Here is a 15956-nt window from a genome sequence, read left to right as displayed (position 1 = left end):
TACAACTTTGAAGGTCACAGCTGACCTACAATCACAGACGAATCACCAATAAAACAATATGGAAAGTTGTAATTAAAGTCAAAACCAGGTCTAGAAGGAACCACAGAGTTGCATTATTTGCTACAGAGCTTTCTGTCTATTGCTTATTTATATATTAAAAAAAACAAATGAATGCGTTCAACATAGTAAATGCCAATGCAGTTCAGTTCATGCACTTTAGAACCTCCGGCAGTCTAGGTCACAGAAGTGACGGAACCTGTTTAGGAGATGTCTGCCTTCACGAACACATGTAACTGCATGACCAGGCCTTGCTTCAGGGAAGGGTTACAGCTTACACAACCACTCTCATATAAAACCAAATCACAAGACCTGGTTTCATTTCATGTATTATAAGAAGAGACCCGCTGGGGAAAATGCTGCTGGAATGGTGTTATTTCAGGGCTCTGCTTGGTGGCCCATGCTTGGCCACTATCGTGTCCTGCACTGAGGTGGAGGTGTCCTTGAAAAACCCTGGGGGAGGGAGGGCCACACCTTCCTCTGCCAGGGAGGCTTTACTCAGTGTGATCAGGTCTGATCTGATCTCAGGAGAGTCAACGTGTGATTCCACATAACTTGTTACGAACAACAGCAATGGATTCCACAGTACTGGGTTAGTATGGGACAGTATTAAAAGTTGAGAGAACTCAGTGGGGGAAGAGCTAAGTCACAGCTGAGAATTTAAGTCAATGTCTTGAAAGATATGGCACACAGATAGCACATGGCTACATCTAATATTTATCTAAATGAAATACACTTGTGTTTGTATGCGTTACACTTTTAACTTGTTTTAAAATGTCTCCTTATTTCCTTCCTTGAGTGATTGAGGTGTTCCTTGTGGGCGGCAGTATAGCATAGTGGTTAAGGAGCAGGACTCAGAACCGGTTCAATTCCCCACTGGGGCACTGCTGCTGTACCTCTGTGCAAGGTACTTAACCCACAGTTGCCTCAGTAAATATCCAGCTGTACAAATGGATAACATTGTAAAAAAAAAACTCTGAAACTGATGTAAGTCACTCTGGATGAGAGCGTCTGCTGAATGCCACTAATGTAATGTAATGTGATGTTCCACTAGACGGCCAGTAGGTGGCACTGTTTTCTCACATTTCTGTCCCTCTGCAGAGTGCTGAGCACATCAGGCTTACGTAACAAACTGCCCTGCATGAGCAAAGTCAGCCAAGCACTGAACTAATCAATTTACTATCGAGTGGTTGCCTCAATGGGAAAAAAGCTTCAGCATTCATGGAGCCAAAAGGATCAGTCTAGACCTTGTGTCAGCAGCTGTGGTTAAACACCCACATGCCATAGCTTACCTGCTCGGCTTTCTTGGCCTCGGACTCTTTGGTCATATAGGTACCCTCTAGCACAGAGCCCACAATGGTCAGGCCCTTACCGGCCTTTAGCTGGGTGGTGAAGGACAGCAGACGAGGGTGCTTAACTCCCAGCTCCGAGTCCAGTTTGAGCAGCACCAACAGCTGTGGCCTGCAGGGGGAGACAAACACCTCAGAACAGCACAGAGAGTAGGTGCTCTCAGTAACTGCTGGCCCCAACAAACAAAGATCATCTTACTCACTAATCACCGAAACCTCATTCATACTGTACCTCAAGGGAACATACTGATCTGCCATTAGTGCTTGCTGCAGAATATATTTACATTGAGCAAGGAGAGCACCAGGAGAGTAGATCCACGGCATGTGGACAGGGTGAGGCACTGGCCAAATTTAGCTGGGGTCTCCCTTGGGTAAAATACATATTTCCAGATGAGATTACTTTGTGTGGGGCGCTGCAGAAATAGACCAAAGGCTTAAACCCTGAAAGCTAGACACATCTGCTGTCTGCTTGCGCCACATGGAAAACTAAGCTTTGGCCAATGGCTGTTCCACATAGATGTGCGTCTCAAAGGTTCCAGGACAGTGACAAACAAAAACACCAAACACCAATGACACACTCGGTTGAGGCATCGGTTGCCTCAAATTAATCAAAGAGCATGCTGGGTCAAATTTTTAAACAAATGCATTGGTAAATAAGCTACACCCACTCGGAGGGTGAAAATTTAATCCGACCCAGACAGCTATATCAAACAGGCTGGCTGAACTTGAGGTGAACTGTCTGTTTAAGAAGCTTAGGACACATTGAGAATGTAATGTGAATGACGAGTAAGAGGCGGATTTGTTGCCGCGGACCACAGATGGCACAGAAATATTGATTTCAATAAGAGAGGTTTGCCTTAGGATCGGGACTGTGGGAAAGGAGAGATCAGACTTTTATTTGGATGGGTCTGCGTGGTCACCAGCTACAGTGCATTAGGATTTATATATTCATCACTGAGATTTCATGGGCTTTCACTGAGATTTTAGGGTCCAAACAAGGGATTATTCTGATGACAAGCGATAAAAAAAAAAAATACGTAGCTCTTCTTGGGAATCTGGAGAGGAACGTTACGTAATGCTATTCGGAACAAAAAACGCTCACAAACTTGATGAGCTGCACCCTTAATCAACACGACACCTTTTTACTGCATCAGTGGAAAGACAGAAGGAAATTGTATGAATGCAACGTGCAGCCAAGTCCCAAAGGAACACTCTGCCCCAGCAGGAACAACAAGTGCGCTTGTTGCAAAACACCGCTTTTACGATCCAAAAGCACCACGAGCGCAAATCGAGAGGGACAGGTTTTGAATCGCGGGCGCTCCAAGTAAACAAAGCGCAGCCTGAAACCTGCGTGTGCGTTCGTGTTCGAGCGCGCCCGGGGAAAGGGGGGGCGGGGTTTCCAGCACGGTACGGTGCGCCGGGGACGGGGGACGGGGGGGCTGTGGCGTGCGGTACTTTTCCACATCCTCACCTCCAGTTCTTGGTGTGGGGCGGGGCCTCCTCCAGTCGGATGAGGGCGTAGCGCGCCGCGTTGAGGGACAAGCCGCGGATTCCGTCGCCCCACTCCTTCTCCGCCCTGGAGAGGGGAGAGAGCAGGAGCTGAGTCTCCAGGGACACATAACAGAGGAGAAGAACGAGCACAGGAGGGCGGACCTCACATTCAGGTACAGGCATAAGAGGGCAAGTCAAAAAAGCACCAAAGACAAGGAGAATTACACTCTCTACAGGTTTATGCGCTTAAATGCCAAATTGCATCACAATTTGGAGAGTTTCCTAATCTTAATACGTCTGAAGAGATGGAAATGGATGCAAATTTGATTTATATCCAAAACCAGGAGGTAGTGTGGGAAAGACCTGCCTCCTATTTGGAAGCAGTTTGTATCAGTGTAAACTGATATCCGTCCAAAATATATTTAAACATCACATGTCGTAGTGTATATGCAAATATATGCAGTGTTCTTTTGTCAGCTTGTATTGTATGTATTGGTGGCCAGGGAATAAGAAAACTTTATTTGTACAGCACACGTCACAATTTTGTTTGTATAACACATTTGCAAATTGCAGCCAAAAGAGCTTCACTAGCTAATACATTCAGTAGTTCTTACCCTCTGTATTCGATGTACTTGTAGATGCATCCAGCGATTAACATGGCCACCAGAGCGTAGTACCAGGAACAGATGAACATCAAGGAGAGACACAGACTCATCCCCAGGAATGACAGAGCCCTGAGGGAACAAGAGGAGACAGGGTGACCAGAGTTAGCCGGCACTAAAGATCACTGGGAGACAACTCACGCAGCGCTAAAACATCACAGTAAAACCAGGCCCACACAGTACACAGTGCCACAGATATTCTACACATTGACCAGATAGTCAGGTCAATGCTTCATATTGAAAGTTCTGTCTCTGCTGTTGTGGAAATAATAATTGTTCTCATTTGCAGGCTCATTATGAAGTATTCTTGCGGGGACATGGCCCCTAAAACAGGTCATAACTGAAAGCGCAATGCAGGCAGCACCAGAACCTCCTGTTACCAACGGGACCCCCTGGGATATTGGACAGATGGAACCCCAGAGCTGAATATCTGCTCATAATATAGAATATCTTTGGTCTTACAGTACATTGTGAAAAGACACTCTCATGGTCCTCCAGAGCACTTAGTAAAACAGAGACCCTTAGTATTTCAGAGACAAACAAGGAAGCTGGTTCTGCACAGAGCAGCCAACGTGACTCAGTTTCGTAATCTCCAGGGTGCCTATGCAGCGGTACCCTGATCAGGCAGAGCAAATAACCAACCTCCAGCACTCCTTCAAATCTAACGCAGATCCCTTTAAAACAGGCTGGGTCTCCTCGAATGGCAATGTGCCGTGTGAGAGCAGCAGCCGCGGCCCTGCGTGGCACAGGGAAGCGGAGCTTTCCTGGGTTTGCCTGGCAGGGGAGAGGGCCTGCCCTCCCCAGAGCCCAGCGGGGGCCCGGCTACCTGCTGCGCCAGAGCTGCAGCTCATTAAACACCCACAGCACAGAGTACCAGTTACGCCACGCCCCGGGGGGGCTCCGGGGGAGAGCGTTTTGCCAGGGTGTGGGCAGCGTACCCCGAGGGCGAGACTGACGTGCTGTGCCGAGGCGCTGATTACAGCGGATTACAGCCGTTACAATGGGTGCTGATTGCGGTGGACTAAGTCACCTGGCGTGACTGTGTTGCTATGGGCGATTTCAGATATTGAAGAACAACAGGTTGCAATGGGGCAGGGCTCACCAGTGGTAGAACTTGAAGCGGGGCCTCCAGTTGGGAGTACGAAGCAGGGTTTGGAGAGCACAGGCTAGGTTGACGAACAGGTAGCACATCAAGAAGAACCTGGGGGAAAGAGAACACAGCTCACACCATCAGCCGAGACTTGGACAACCCTTACAAAAACAGAAAGGGAGGGAATGTATATGACTGAGACAGTAAGAGTAATATTGAGAAAGAGTGTTACAGAGGAGGGGATAGTTAGCCCTGCATGCAATGTGCAATGAGAGAGACTCAAACAACATAGAAGAGAGAAAGGGAAACAGAAGGACAGGGATGGAAAGAAGTTACTCACTCTATCATTATTAATGATTCTATAACAAGCTTACCCATTACATGTTCACCAATTCAGATTTGCAGCCATTATCTGTTCATTATTTGTTCCTTTGTTCTTTCTTTGTTTTCATGTATTGCATGTTTGTACTTATGTATATGTACCTATTATATGTTTTGGTAATATTTACAAAATGTATTTCATGCCAAAAACATGAATCTGAATCTCAGTTTGAAAGAGTGAAAGTGATGCAGAGAGAGACAGAGTTATACACTGTAATCCACTGAGGACAGTGTAAGTTAATGGGAGAGAGGCTTCCGCTCACATGGACAGGATGGGGGCCACGGCGTCCAGGGAGGCGATGACAATCCCGATCTCGCAGATCCCGGCCGTCAGCAGCAGGGCCCAGGTGGGCTCGCCATTGGCTTTGCCGTGACCAAACGGCTGCGGGGAGAGATCAGCCGGTGACGGGTATGTCCTTCAAAAGCAACACCCCGCGGCGTGTTTGCGAGAGGGGGACCCACCTGCAGGAAGGGCACGATGCCGTCCCGCGCGATGGCCTGCAGCAGCCGGGGGGCGCCGGTGAGGCTCTGCAGCCCCGCCCCGCAGCAGGAGAAGAAGGAGCCGATGACGATGACCCAGGGGGAGGGCCAGGACAGCGTGCCGATCACCAGGTTCCCTTTCACCGAGTCTCCAAACCTGCAACACAGACGTGCGTACGCACCACGCACGCACACGTACACAGACACACACACACACACACACACACACAGAGACACACAGAGACACACACACACACACACACAGAGACACACACACACACACACACAGAGACACACACACACACTGTGAACCATGGCCTCAAGCCCACGGTGCTCCCCTAATCCAGCGCATGTCGCCGCCGCCACCTTTTGACATGACGAGGTGAACGCCCTCTTCTCACGCTGCGTTCTTTTATTAGCACTCTGGCCTGACAGTGCTGTTGTCCCAGCATTCCTACATCACAAGGGAGCGATCATGCGCACGGGACAAACAGCTCTTTGGAAAGAGATTACGGGACAGGGTGACTCTCATCACAGTTACAGACAGGACAGCACCTTATCCGAGTGGTGTTCTGGAATAAAGTGAAGATTTTTTTCTGTAAATATTAATCGAATCCTTTGCAGAGTGGTTCAAACATTACCAGTAATGTTTGATATGGTAAGTTAAAAACTGAACTAGAACTCAATATATAAACTGTATGTAAGGGAACTATTTTATAAACTAAAAGAACAGATATGACTCAAAGCATTCATATAGCACCTCAGGTCTGCTGTGCTAAAAATCTATCTTTCAGATTTTTCTTAAATTTCATCCACACACCCATAAGCGGCAGCACCTTCACAACAAATGTGGAAAACAACACTTACTTGTCTCTCAACACCACACCTTCAATACAGGCGCCAAACAGCACTACACAGGAAATGTCTGTATGATGTAATTAAGCAAAATATCCCCCCGGGTCAAACAAGGTGAAAAACACATCCACGTACGTATTGGACAGTTCAGACTCTTAAAGGTACAGGTTGATGCTTTCACACAGAATGGCAATATAAATCTTATAAGTAACAAGTTATAACTTAAAATATTTAAGAAGATGCCAGTTGCTGTAATCCTTCCTACTGTCCACACTGTGCATGTGCACACGGACACAAAGAGCCATCCTGTGACAGAGGGCCCCGTTGCTATCACGGGGACCGGGCGGAGGATACAAATGAAGGATGTGGTTGCTATAGCCAGGATGGTTCCGATGGGAATAGACCTCTGGGCGTCGCGCAAGTCCCCAGACCTGTTGGATCCAGCCATGATCCCTGAGGCAAAAAGGAAGGGAGGAGAAGCAGTCAAGATGGCGGTTAGCAGAGGAGAAACCACGGACTGCACTGGACATGCAGCCCATCACTTCAGGGCCTTCCAATGGAGTGTACAGTATACTTACAGCAGGACATGTGAAGACATCTTCTGACAGAAAATAATGTCTTCTTGCTATTGCTCCCAGATGAAGCCATACTCCTTCTTTCAGCCATTATACAAAATGATTCACTCGTATTAAGGCTACTTTGAAATGATACCCGAAAATGAAAACACGCTTCCACTGTAGGGCATACTGGATTGAAAATGCGAAACCCAGCCAGCTGATCGAACAATGTGTCAAAACATCGACATGAGTTTCTGGTTTATGCGTGCGCAGGCTGAGGTGAGCACAGCACGGCTGGAAAGGACCAGAGCGCACAGGTGCAGCGAGTTCTCACCAGTCACAGACGGAAAGTAGATGCCAACCAACAGCGTGAAGTAGGTGGTGATGTCGTTGACCACATATGGCATGTAGATGTCGTTGGAACTGTCAGCAGAAGGCACCGACGGTTGCCTTTTCTTCTCCACCAGCATGTCAATGGGTCCATAATCACCCCACATGTTATCTGCAAAGGAGGAGGCGGGGGGAAAAAAAATCACTGGATGTTCCCATGAAATAATCAGGAAGCACACTCGTGACACACTGCGGTAAACAGTGTGATCTCCTCTGACTGTATTTCATATCATTTTTCATTCCAAAACAGGAATAATCCATAATAATAATCCAATAATTCCAGGAATAATCTGCCAAGGTTCACCAACAGGGATCGGTGTTGCTTTTGAAATGCAAAATTGACTGCACAGAAGGGGGTTGTTACAAACACAGACAGAATGCTAGCTTCTAATTAGCATGTGGCCTCTCCAAGCATGTGGAATCCAGTACAAGCCAGTGAGTCCAGCCCTTCCTCTTATCACACACTGCGTTCAGTTCACTTGCATCAAATTAGCTGCGTTTCCTAATCAGATCTGTGAGGCTGCTCACGTCACTGGCTAGCAACGCATTTGGAGGCATCATATTTAGAACAGCGTTGTCACGGTGTCAGGAGCAGAGACAAGCAAAGCCACGGCCAAGTTAACAGCGCCATTATTTTGCTGATCCAGTAACCAGGTGTGATGTGGATCAGGTCCAAAGGAACTTTGATCTACCTGGGAAATACAAACACTCCCAAAGAATGGAGCTCATTGTCCGTTTTATTCCTCAACTCCGTTCTTCTGGTGAGCAATGCTACAGTATTTAATATCAACCTGAAACCATTTGTAGAGTAAGCTATCAATATATTTGCAAGGAAAAGACGGGGTTATTTATGCACGGACGGAATTAGATTAGTAGTGAACTCAGCTTTAATTTGGTTAATCGAATACTTAACTGTTATCTATATCCCTCGTTGACATAAGATACCACACTAATGATCACTAAAGGCAGCCCCACCCATTATTAGGCTCGCGAGGCCTCAGTCTCCCAATGCTAATTTTAACTGATGGGGAGACGCAGTAAATATCCTGATAACCTACGTATGACCTCAGGAAACATGAAATCACCTTTCTGTTGTGTACAACACAGAACTGCGCACTTAAGCAAATGCTTTCCTGGTGTTGGCAATTAAAAGCTGCTAAGATGGAAGCAAATGAAGCAAATGATGTATTGATCTACCCCATCTCACAAAAAACGGACCAAATGTTCACCGAATGACTTCCAGTTTAATCCGGCGACTGCTGTTGGAAGACCGGGTGCCTTGCAACCTGCCTCACCTGAGATGACTCCGCTCATCAGACCCGGGATGCCCTGGATCTCGGTCACGTTGTTGTGGACGAAGTACTCATTGCAGGTGGCGTTGAGCTCGGGCCCGTCGCAGAAGAGCCTCCACAGCTTGGTGGTGACGGTGACGTTGTTGATCTCCTCCGTCTTGAGGCATTTGTCAAAGTTGTGGTTCTGCAAGGTCCGGTTTCCCAGAAGGCAGATCCTGTGGATAGGCACAGCGTGGCATTTCAGTGCCATTGCAAGTAACTCAGTGTCATGTAAGCACATTCAGTATTGCACACCTTGATGGACAATTGGGAAGATGGGGCAGAAAGTGCCATCATTACCCTTTCATCTCATCCATTAATCACTGATTTCTCTTGGTTCTCTTGGAATGGTTTAAACACCATTCACATAGTTAATATTTCTGTTGAAGATCAGTGTGTCATTGGCCAGAGTACCACACACTTAAAACATGCCCTAATTAATTTGTGTACATTCCTGGACAAAAGTACAACTAATGAACTAACTAAATCTAAAAAAAATCCTTTCACCATATTTATCAATTAATTGAATTGAAACATATATTCACCAACTCTCATTTAATCCAGTCTAATTCAAAAATTTTTGGGTTTTAATGAACTTGAGAACCTGATAGAAAAGATGAACGACTGTAAAACATTAACATTCTGTCTTGCTCCATTGCTAAGAAGCATGTGTCGAAGTATGTGTTCGCGTGTGTCTCTATGCACCTGCATGTGCGACACTTATCGGACTTACGGGAAGTCAGGCGGGTCGAAGGTGGTCTTGATGACCCCGGCGTAGATGGCCAGGATGGACAGCACCACGCAGGCCAGGAAGACCAGCGCCAGCTTGTTGACGTACTTGACCCCCACGAAGACCACTATGGCCATGAGGATGAGGCAGCAGGTGCCGTACACCCGCATGTTGTTCAGCAGGGCCTCCGCCTCCTGCTCCTTGCCCTCCGCTTTAAAGATGGCCGCACTCGGCACAATGTATGTCTGCAGAACGCAGTGGATACAGGGAGGAAGGGCCGCAGGTTTGTGGCGTGTGGAACATTTTACTTGGGCTCGAAGACTGATTAATATTATCAAAACCATTTTGTCACGGTTTGGGTACATGTAGTTGACTGAGCTGTTATCATTAAACAAATCTGTGTTTTCAGGTAGAGAGGAAAGTAATTCAAAGCCCCAGTATCTCAAATGCATTTTGCAAACTTTGAAGAATGCTACACGGGTAGAAACACAGCACAGTACCACATTCTAGGCTTCCTCTAAGCCAGGCTTCCACCTCTATACCTTTAGCTTTAAACACACTGCACACTCCACCCACAAAGCGAGAGATAACAGTGAAATATGACTCACCAACAGGATTTCTATGGTGCCCAGAATATACATGGATCCTGCAAACGTGGTGCCCAGATAAAAACACAAGCCCACAGCTCCACCAAACTCTGGACCCAAAGACCTGGAGATCATGTAGTAGGAGCCACCAGCTGTGAAACAAAGGGCAATGTCAGTCATACAGGGTCACACAAAATACCACTCAGTTTGGGGGGGGGTTGATCCTTGACAGGGCCTCAAATTTCCACTCATAGCCCAATCAGTCTCTTTCTAGAATATTAAAAATTTCAAAGTGCAGTCCTGGTACAAAGTTTTCTATCAAAGATACACTATCACAACAAAAAGAGAGCCATCTCCTTGAAAGCATTTTTGCAGGACAATCAATATTTCAAAAATAACCAAAGCAATCAAAAATGATCTCTTCTAGTGTTGTGTTTGGCAGTCCTGCATTGGAGAAAATCGATACACACATGCACTTTTGGCCCAAAATACGAGACCAGGTCTATATTTTTAGGAGTCAGAAGACAATGAAAATTGAAAAGAAAACAAACAAAATAAATTAAAATGAAAGCCTACCTGGAACAACACCATTTGTGGCAATGGCACTCATTGATATCGCTGTCAGCATTGTCTATGAGGCAGAAAGAGGGATATTATTCATACGTTCAATTTCTCATTATGCTTCAATGACACCTTACGGCAGGCTAAAAATTACATAAATATACATAAATAAACAAGTACAAATAAACAAAAAACAAAGGCTTCTCACAATGGGCAAAATATTTAGCACTGTCTCACCAATCACAGAGAATTATAGGGCTTTAGGGAGAGGCTTTGGACAGTGATGTTTGCTCCATCACATGAAAATGGAATCCACACACCGCACATTAATCAAAGGTCAGAGGAAAAAAAAAACGATTTCAGGGAAACTGCCATCAGTCACTTGCATAATATGTGGATAATAAGTTTATATGGACTTGAGCCAGCACACTCTCAAATACTAAAATACAATCTGTCTCCTGTGCTTCCTGTCTGTTCCTGGACCATCCTTTGAGCAGGATAAGGAAAATCTGGACTAAAGCCAATTAGTTTAATGCTAATGAGAGCTTAGTAATTCTATGAAGGCCCTTAAGATGGAGAGGGCTGTACATCACTCTTCTCTAGTTTGTAATGGATATATGGGGAATCATGCACATTTGTCCTGAACTGCAGATATATTCACCTTTTCTAAGTAGTGACATAAGCCATCTACTGTAGCAAACCCTTTCTCCCAGCGACATAATATAAAAATGAAACCATTCATACAGCAGCACCATTAACAGGACAAAATGCACGCTCTTTATACATCCTGAACCGTGACGCACTTAAAATTCTGTACAGTGCATCCACTGACACCTCGTAAAAGTAAAATGTAAAATATTCCTCATGATGATGTCATGTCATGATGCTTGACCTTCACTTGTCTGGTCTGAACATGTAGGACAGAGGATGGACGCATGTGAGCAAGACCTCAGATGCCCCAGGCCTTTCTGCTGAAAGCGGTGCATTGTATTATAGTGATTAGGTAAGTCAGTAGTCATGCTACTATGATGCGCATGTTAAGTGCTTTCTGCCCGTTAATGTCGTTGACTTGCCACAAAGATCTGGCTACGGCAGGAAGAGCTCGAGTGGCATGTCCACAATACAGGTTGGCTATGTCTGCACTCGTGTTGTGAGGTTATAAATAAGGCCTTGGGTCAAAGGCTCTTGAGCTCTTGCAGATTACGCGCATCAAGCTGCCAAGTGCAATCAAATGCGTGCGCACCATCTAAGTAGCATTCTAAGTCTACATTTAGAGCTGGGGATTAGCAACTGAGTAACTTTCACCACTTCCGCATGTGCATGTACACGCGCAGACAACCTCAGACACACGCAGACACACGCAGAGTCAGGCTGGGTTCAGCTTCAATCCAGTCAGTTCTGTGAATGTGCTGAAATTCAATTAATGAACTTCAAATTGCCCATCATTTTCTGTGAAGATTTTTGAACGAATTAATTGAATTTCAATTAATTTCCTGAAATGAGTGGAATGAAATTGAATTGAGCCCGACTCTGCAGAGTACACAGCAGATCTGTGGCAACAGAAGAGTCGGCCATTAAACGGATACTGTGATGATGAAAAGAGCTGGCCGTTGTGGTCAAGGCTGTGATAGGGAAAACAAACACAACCAAAGGATGGAACAGGACCTCTCAATACTGCTGAGCTGGATAGGGTACACAGAGAACGTACCAGAACATTACAGACCCTGCGCTGAGCACATCATGGTCATGGCCATGATGGGGAAAGCAAACATGATCCAAGGGTGGAACAAGACCTCTCGATATTGTTGAGATTGATAGGGTACACAGAGAACGTACTAGAACGTTGCAAAATAAATAAATCCTCCCTTCCTCCCCCCCATGGGAGCCAGCGCCCAGGCTGATTGGGACTTACGCAGGTGCAGCACATGAATACGATGGCAAACGACTCCATGATGCCGGCGGTGCCGACGATCCAGGTGAGGCGCAGGAAGAGAATGACTCCCAGGATGTTCTGCAGGCAGGGCAGGTACACGCCGATGAACGTGCCCATCTGAGGACTCTGAGGGGCAGAAACAAACGTGTCCCACTGTCATACACGGTCTGTAGCAGAAATGAGCTCAAATGCAAACACGTAATCCATTTCTGGATTTCAACCTCTAAAATGCTTCATGTTTTGTGGATGACATACTATACATGCCATCTTAGGGGTTTAGAAAGTTCATTCTGAAAGTTCATTTTAAAGCCGTGGTACAAGTTTTGTTACCGGTCTATGTGTTCTGATTATCCCCCCAAAATTACAATAATAATGAAATTGTGGTACTGTTAACACACAAAAGTGTGCATCCGGTACAACCGGTCCATACATCCACTAACCATTCCATGTACTGTCTTTTCCAGCCCATATACAAGCTCAGGGGTGAAATAATCACCATCACCTCTAAAACAGCCAGCAACAGCATATAGTATCCTTGCTAACAATGTTACTAATGATGACATCATAAGTGAACCTCTTATTACACATGATATTAGGCTTTTTGTTCCGAACCCCTCTCAGACAGAAGCAGACAGAGACCCTCTGTACTCCAAATGGCAGGCAGTTCCACAAAGCTCTTGATACGTTATCAAATAACACATCTTATTAATCTTCTTATTAATCTTCTTAACCTTCAGACAGCATGTATAGAATCTTCCCTTTCACTCTGCACAGAGAACCACCTTTAGCCTATCAGAACGCTGCCTACATCATCTTCATACCTTCCACACACACAATACTGTGGCGCAACTGCTGTCAATTGCTGAATTGGTGGCAGCCGTCTTTACAATACTTGGCAGCAGTGGGGGAATTTTTTTTTAATTGCTAGCAACAACTAGGAAGAACAGCAATTAAAAATGAAGTCACTCTCCAGACATACAGCTAGGGACAAAAGCAGCCCACGAAGGAGAGTTTTGTGGCAGTCTGTTGTTACAAAACTGCTACTCTCTCACAGACACGTTACATTCAGGACAGAAAAAAACAGCGGAAATGTTTCGACGCATACTATACACCTTCAGTGGCCACAGAATCTCTGAAGTTGTCTGAAAAGGTGGTCTATCTGTTGTGCAACTTTCTGATTACATTACAGAGCCACACTTAATTTCCCCAACATCCTTTGCTATGAAAACGCCGTCCCGAAGAAGTCCGTCCGTACAGGGAGGAGCTGAATGTGGTTTTCATTTCTTCACTCTGGGGTAAGGGCGTGTGGACTTCACGGAAGGTGAAAACTGCCGAGCAGCTGCACAGCAGTGCACAGGCAAAGCGGAGCGGGCTTGTAGGTCCTTCAGAGAACATATGACATGCAAATGTGTGTCCTTGTCAAAAATGCAGCCACTGCGATTTTGAATTAAACTTGCCTTCGGCACTTCAATTTGCACTGCATTGTGCGGTTGCTTTCGCAGATGTCGGTACCGTTTGGGAGATTTTATCCCGCAGTTTGGTACCATCATGGGTAATGATCTGGCCCTATTCCTCTTGCACAGCTCAAGTGAAATGTGTTTGGAGACTGCTGAAGTGAGCCGGGCGTCCTTGAGCTCTGAGTTGCGAGGCCTACCTTGACGGCCTTCCTCTTTGGCCCTTCCTCATCGTCAGCCTCCTCATGTTCAATAACCCCCTGGGTGAGGTTCGTGTAATTGGCCAGTTTGTTGAGCAGTGATGACACCATGGGGTTGCTGTCCATCTCTTCCTGTGAACGGAACAGTTCGAAAACAGCATTACCACTCACAGTCAAGTGACGGACCGTCCACCGTCAAATACCACTGCTTGGTTTCCATCGCATGCAAGCGCGTGGGATGGACACATGGACACGGATTCGGAGCTGAGCAGTTTTTCAAATGGCCAAGGCAATTTGGAACCTAAAAATATGCCGATGGGTAAAGACACTACCCTAACGCATTTCATTTTCAATTCATGAAGTAGAAATAGATTTCAAACTCTGTAATTTACTTTATTCATACACTTTAATATGAAGTACAGCATTTATGTGGAAAAAGGGCGAGAGTAAGAAAGCCAAAAGCCATGGCATACTCCAAGAATGGCACATTCCCTCTCCACCGCTGAAAATAACAAACAAAGAGACACGTCTTAAAAATGTCAGAGCCTGGCTTTGAAAGACTGGTCATCACTCAGCCTTTATCAGTTCTGATTAAGGATTAGAGACCTGCCTTCTTGGTATGATTCTCCATCACCCTTTTGAATCAACTGTGCCAAGCCTGGCATCCTCAAATATACTCCAAGTATACTCAATCCTAAAATATACTCACTCCCATTCAAATCTATTTCTTTGGTTTCCCATTAGATACGAGAAATTGTAAGAGCTGTGAAAACATCTTATTGCTGTCATTATACATGTTACACTAGGCAGCGATCAATCATCTCATTCCAATAAATAACCAAACCAACAAGGCAAATATGTCTTTTTAAAATAATCATTGTGACATGGTGACATGGATACATGGTAACTAGCTTCCAGACTGAACATGCAGTGCATGGGCGTGAATGCCAAGATGCAGTTAAAAAAAAAAAAAGCCACAACCTATGATGAATGAGAGCTAAGCTTGAGAGCTGAATGAGAATGAGAGCTGTACCTCAAAGAGGGCCATGTTCTTCCCATCGTAGAGGGTTCCTTTGTCATTGTCAGTGTTGTTGATGAATGGGCTGCTCTCCTTTGGATTCCCATCTCCTGTGAACCGACAGAGAGAGACACAGTTGATGTGTGCACATACTAAAACTGGAATGCACGATTATCTCAGTTTACGACACACAGCATCAGCGGGAAGAGGTTCAACATGAGAATCATGTTAACGGACCAGATGCAAAAGGTCATCTTTCAGACAACTGGAAAACATCAGGCAGAGTACTCACTTGACTCAGGTTATGTGTTACTGCCAACACAGCATGGCCCAAGTGGTCAGTTAGAAAACTGAAGTGGGAAGAATACCAGCAACAGCATTATTTTCCCCCTCTCCAATACCGATTGTGTCACCCAGTATAAGTGTGTGTGTTTGTTCTTATTGACAGTGTTGTGGGTAAACAATCCCTAAGACTCCGTTACCCGAATACAAAGAAGACGGCTGGGTGCCCTCCCGGTTGCAGGTATACTTATCCTAATTGCCCTTAAGGAAATAGATGACCTCTAGGAGTCAAGGGTCCAATGCATTGCTGGGCAGATTCTAAATTCAGTTCAGAATCAGTCATTAATGCTCTTCCCTATACAGAGGTTTCATTGATTATATATGGTTAATAGTTAATGGACAGGTTTAGCTAATGGTTAACCAGCAGGAGAAAACAACACGCTCAATGAAAGACCAGCTTTGTCAAATGAAGGGGCCCAGCTTGCGGCAGTAACCCCAGCCAGGGTTATTTCTGGAAGTCCACACATAGTGCCACATTTATCTTTGCC

General features: G+C 45.6%; 1 protein-coding gene across 4 annotated transcripts in view; it reads right to left on the bottom strand.

The window, feature by feature from the left end:
- slc12a7b (solute carrier family 12 member 7b) overlaps positions 1 to 15956 on the bottom strand; it is a 66221-nt gene that overhangs the window by 11102 nt on the left and 39163 nt on the right. For all 4 annotated transcript variants that reach the window (XM_036522790.1, XM_036522787.1, XM_036522788.1 and 1 more), the window contains exons 2-17: positions 15142 to 15236; positions 14109 to 14240; positions 12434 to 12580; positions 10537 to 10591; positions 9982 to 10112; positions 9377 to 9618; positions 8608 to 8819; positions 7257 to 7424; positions 6720 to 6818; positions 6378 to 6435; positions 5493 to 5667; positions 5294 to 5412; positions 4662 to 4760; positions 3512 to 3631; positions 2878 to 2982; positions 1350 to 1518 (exon numbers count right to left, since the gene is read on the bottom strand). In XM_036522790.1, coding sequence (XP_036378683.1) covers positions 1350 to 1518; positions 2878 to 2982; positions 3512 to 3631; positions 4662 to 4760; positions 5294 to 5412; positions 5493 to 5667; positions 6378 to 6435; positions 6720 to 6818; positions 7257 to 7424; positions 8608 to 8819; positions 9377 to 9618; positions 9982 to 10112; positions 10537 to 10591; positions 12434 to 12580; positions 14109 to 14240; positions 15142 to 15236 — 2126 coding nt within the window. The remainder of the gene's footprint in view (positions 1 to 1349; positions 1519 to 2877; positions 2983 to 3511; positions 3632 to 4661; positions 4761 to 5293; positions 5413 to 5492; positions 5668 to 6377; positions 6436 to 6719; positions 6819 to 7256; positions 7425 to 8607; positions 8820 to 9376; positions 9619 to 9981; positions 10113 to 10536; positions 10592 to 12433; positions 12581 to 14108; positions 14241 to 15141; positions 15237 to 15956) is intronic.

This window comes from Megalops cyprinoides, chromosome 2 (genome assembly GCF_013368585.1).
Source record: "Megalops cyprinoides isolate fMegCyp1 chromosome 2, fMegCyp1.pri, whole genome shotgun sequence".
Taxonomy (NCBI): Eukaryota; Metazoa; Chordata; class Actinopteri; order Elopiformes; family Megalopidae; genus Megalops; species Megalops cyprinoides.
This window is presented reverse-complemented; position numbering and strand designations above follow the sequence as displayed.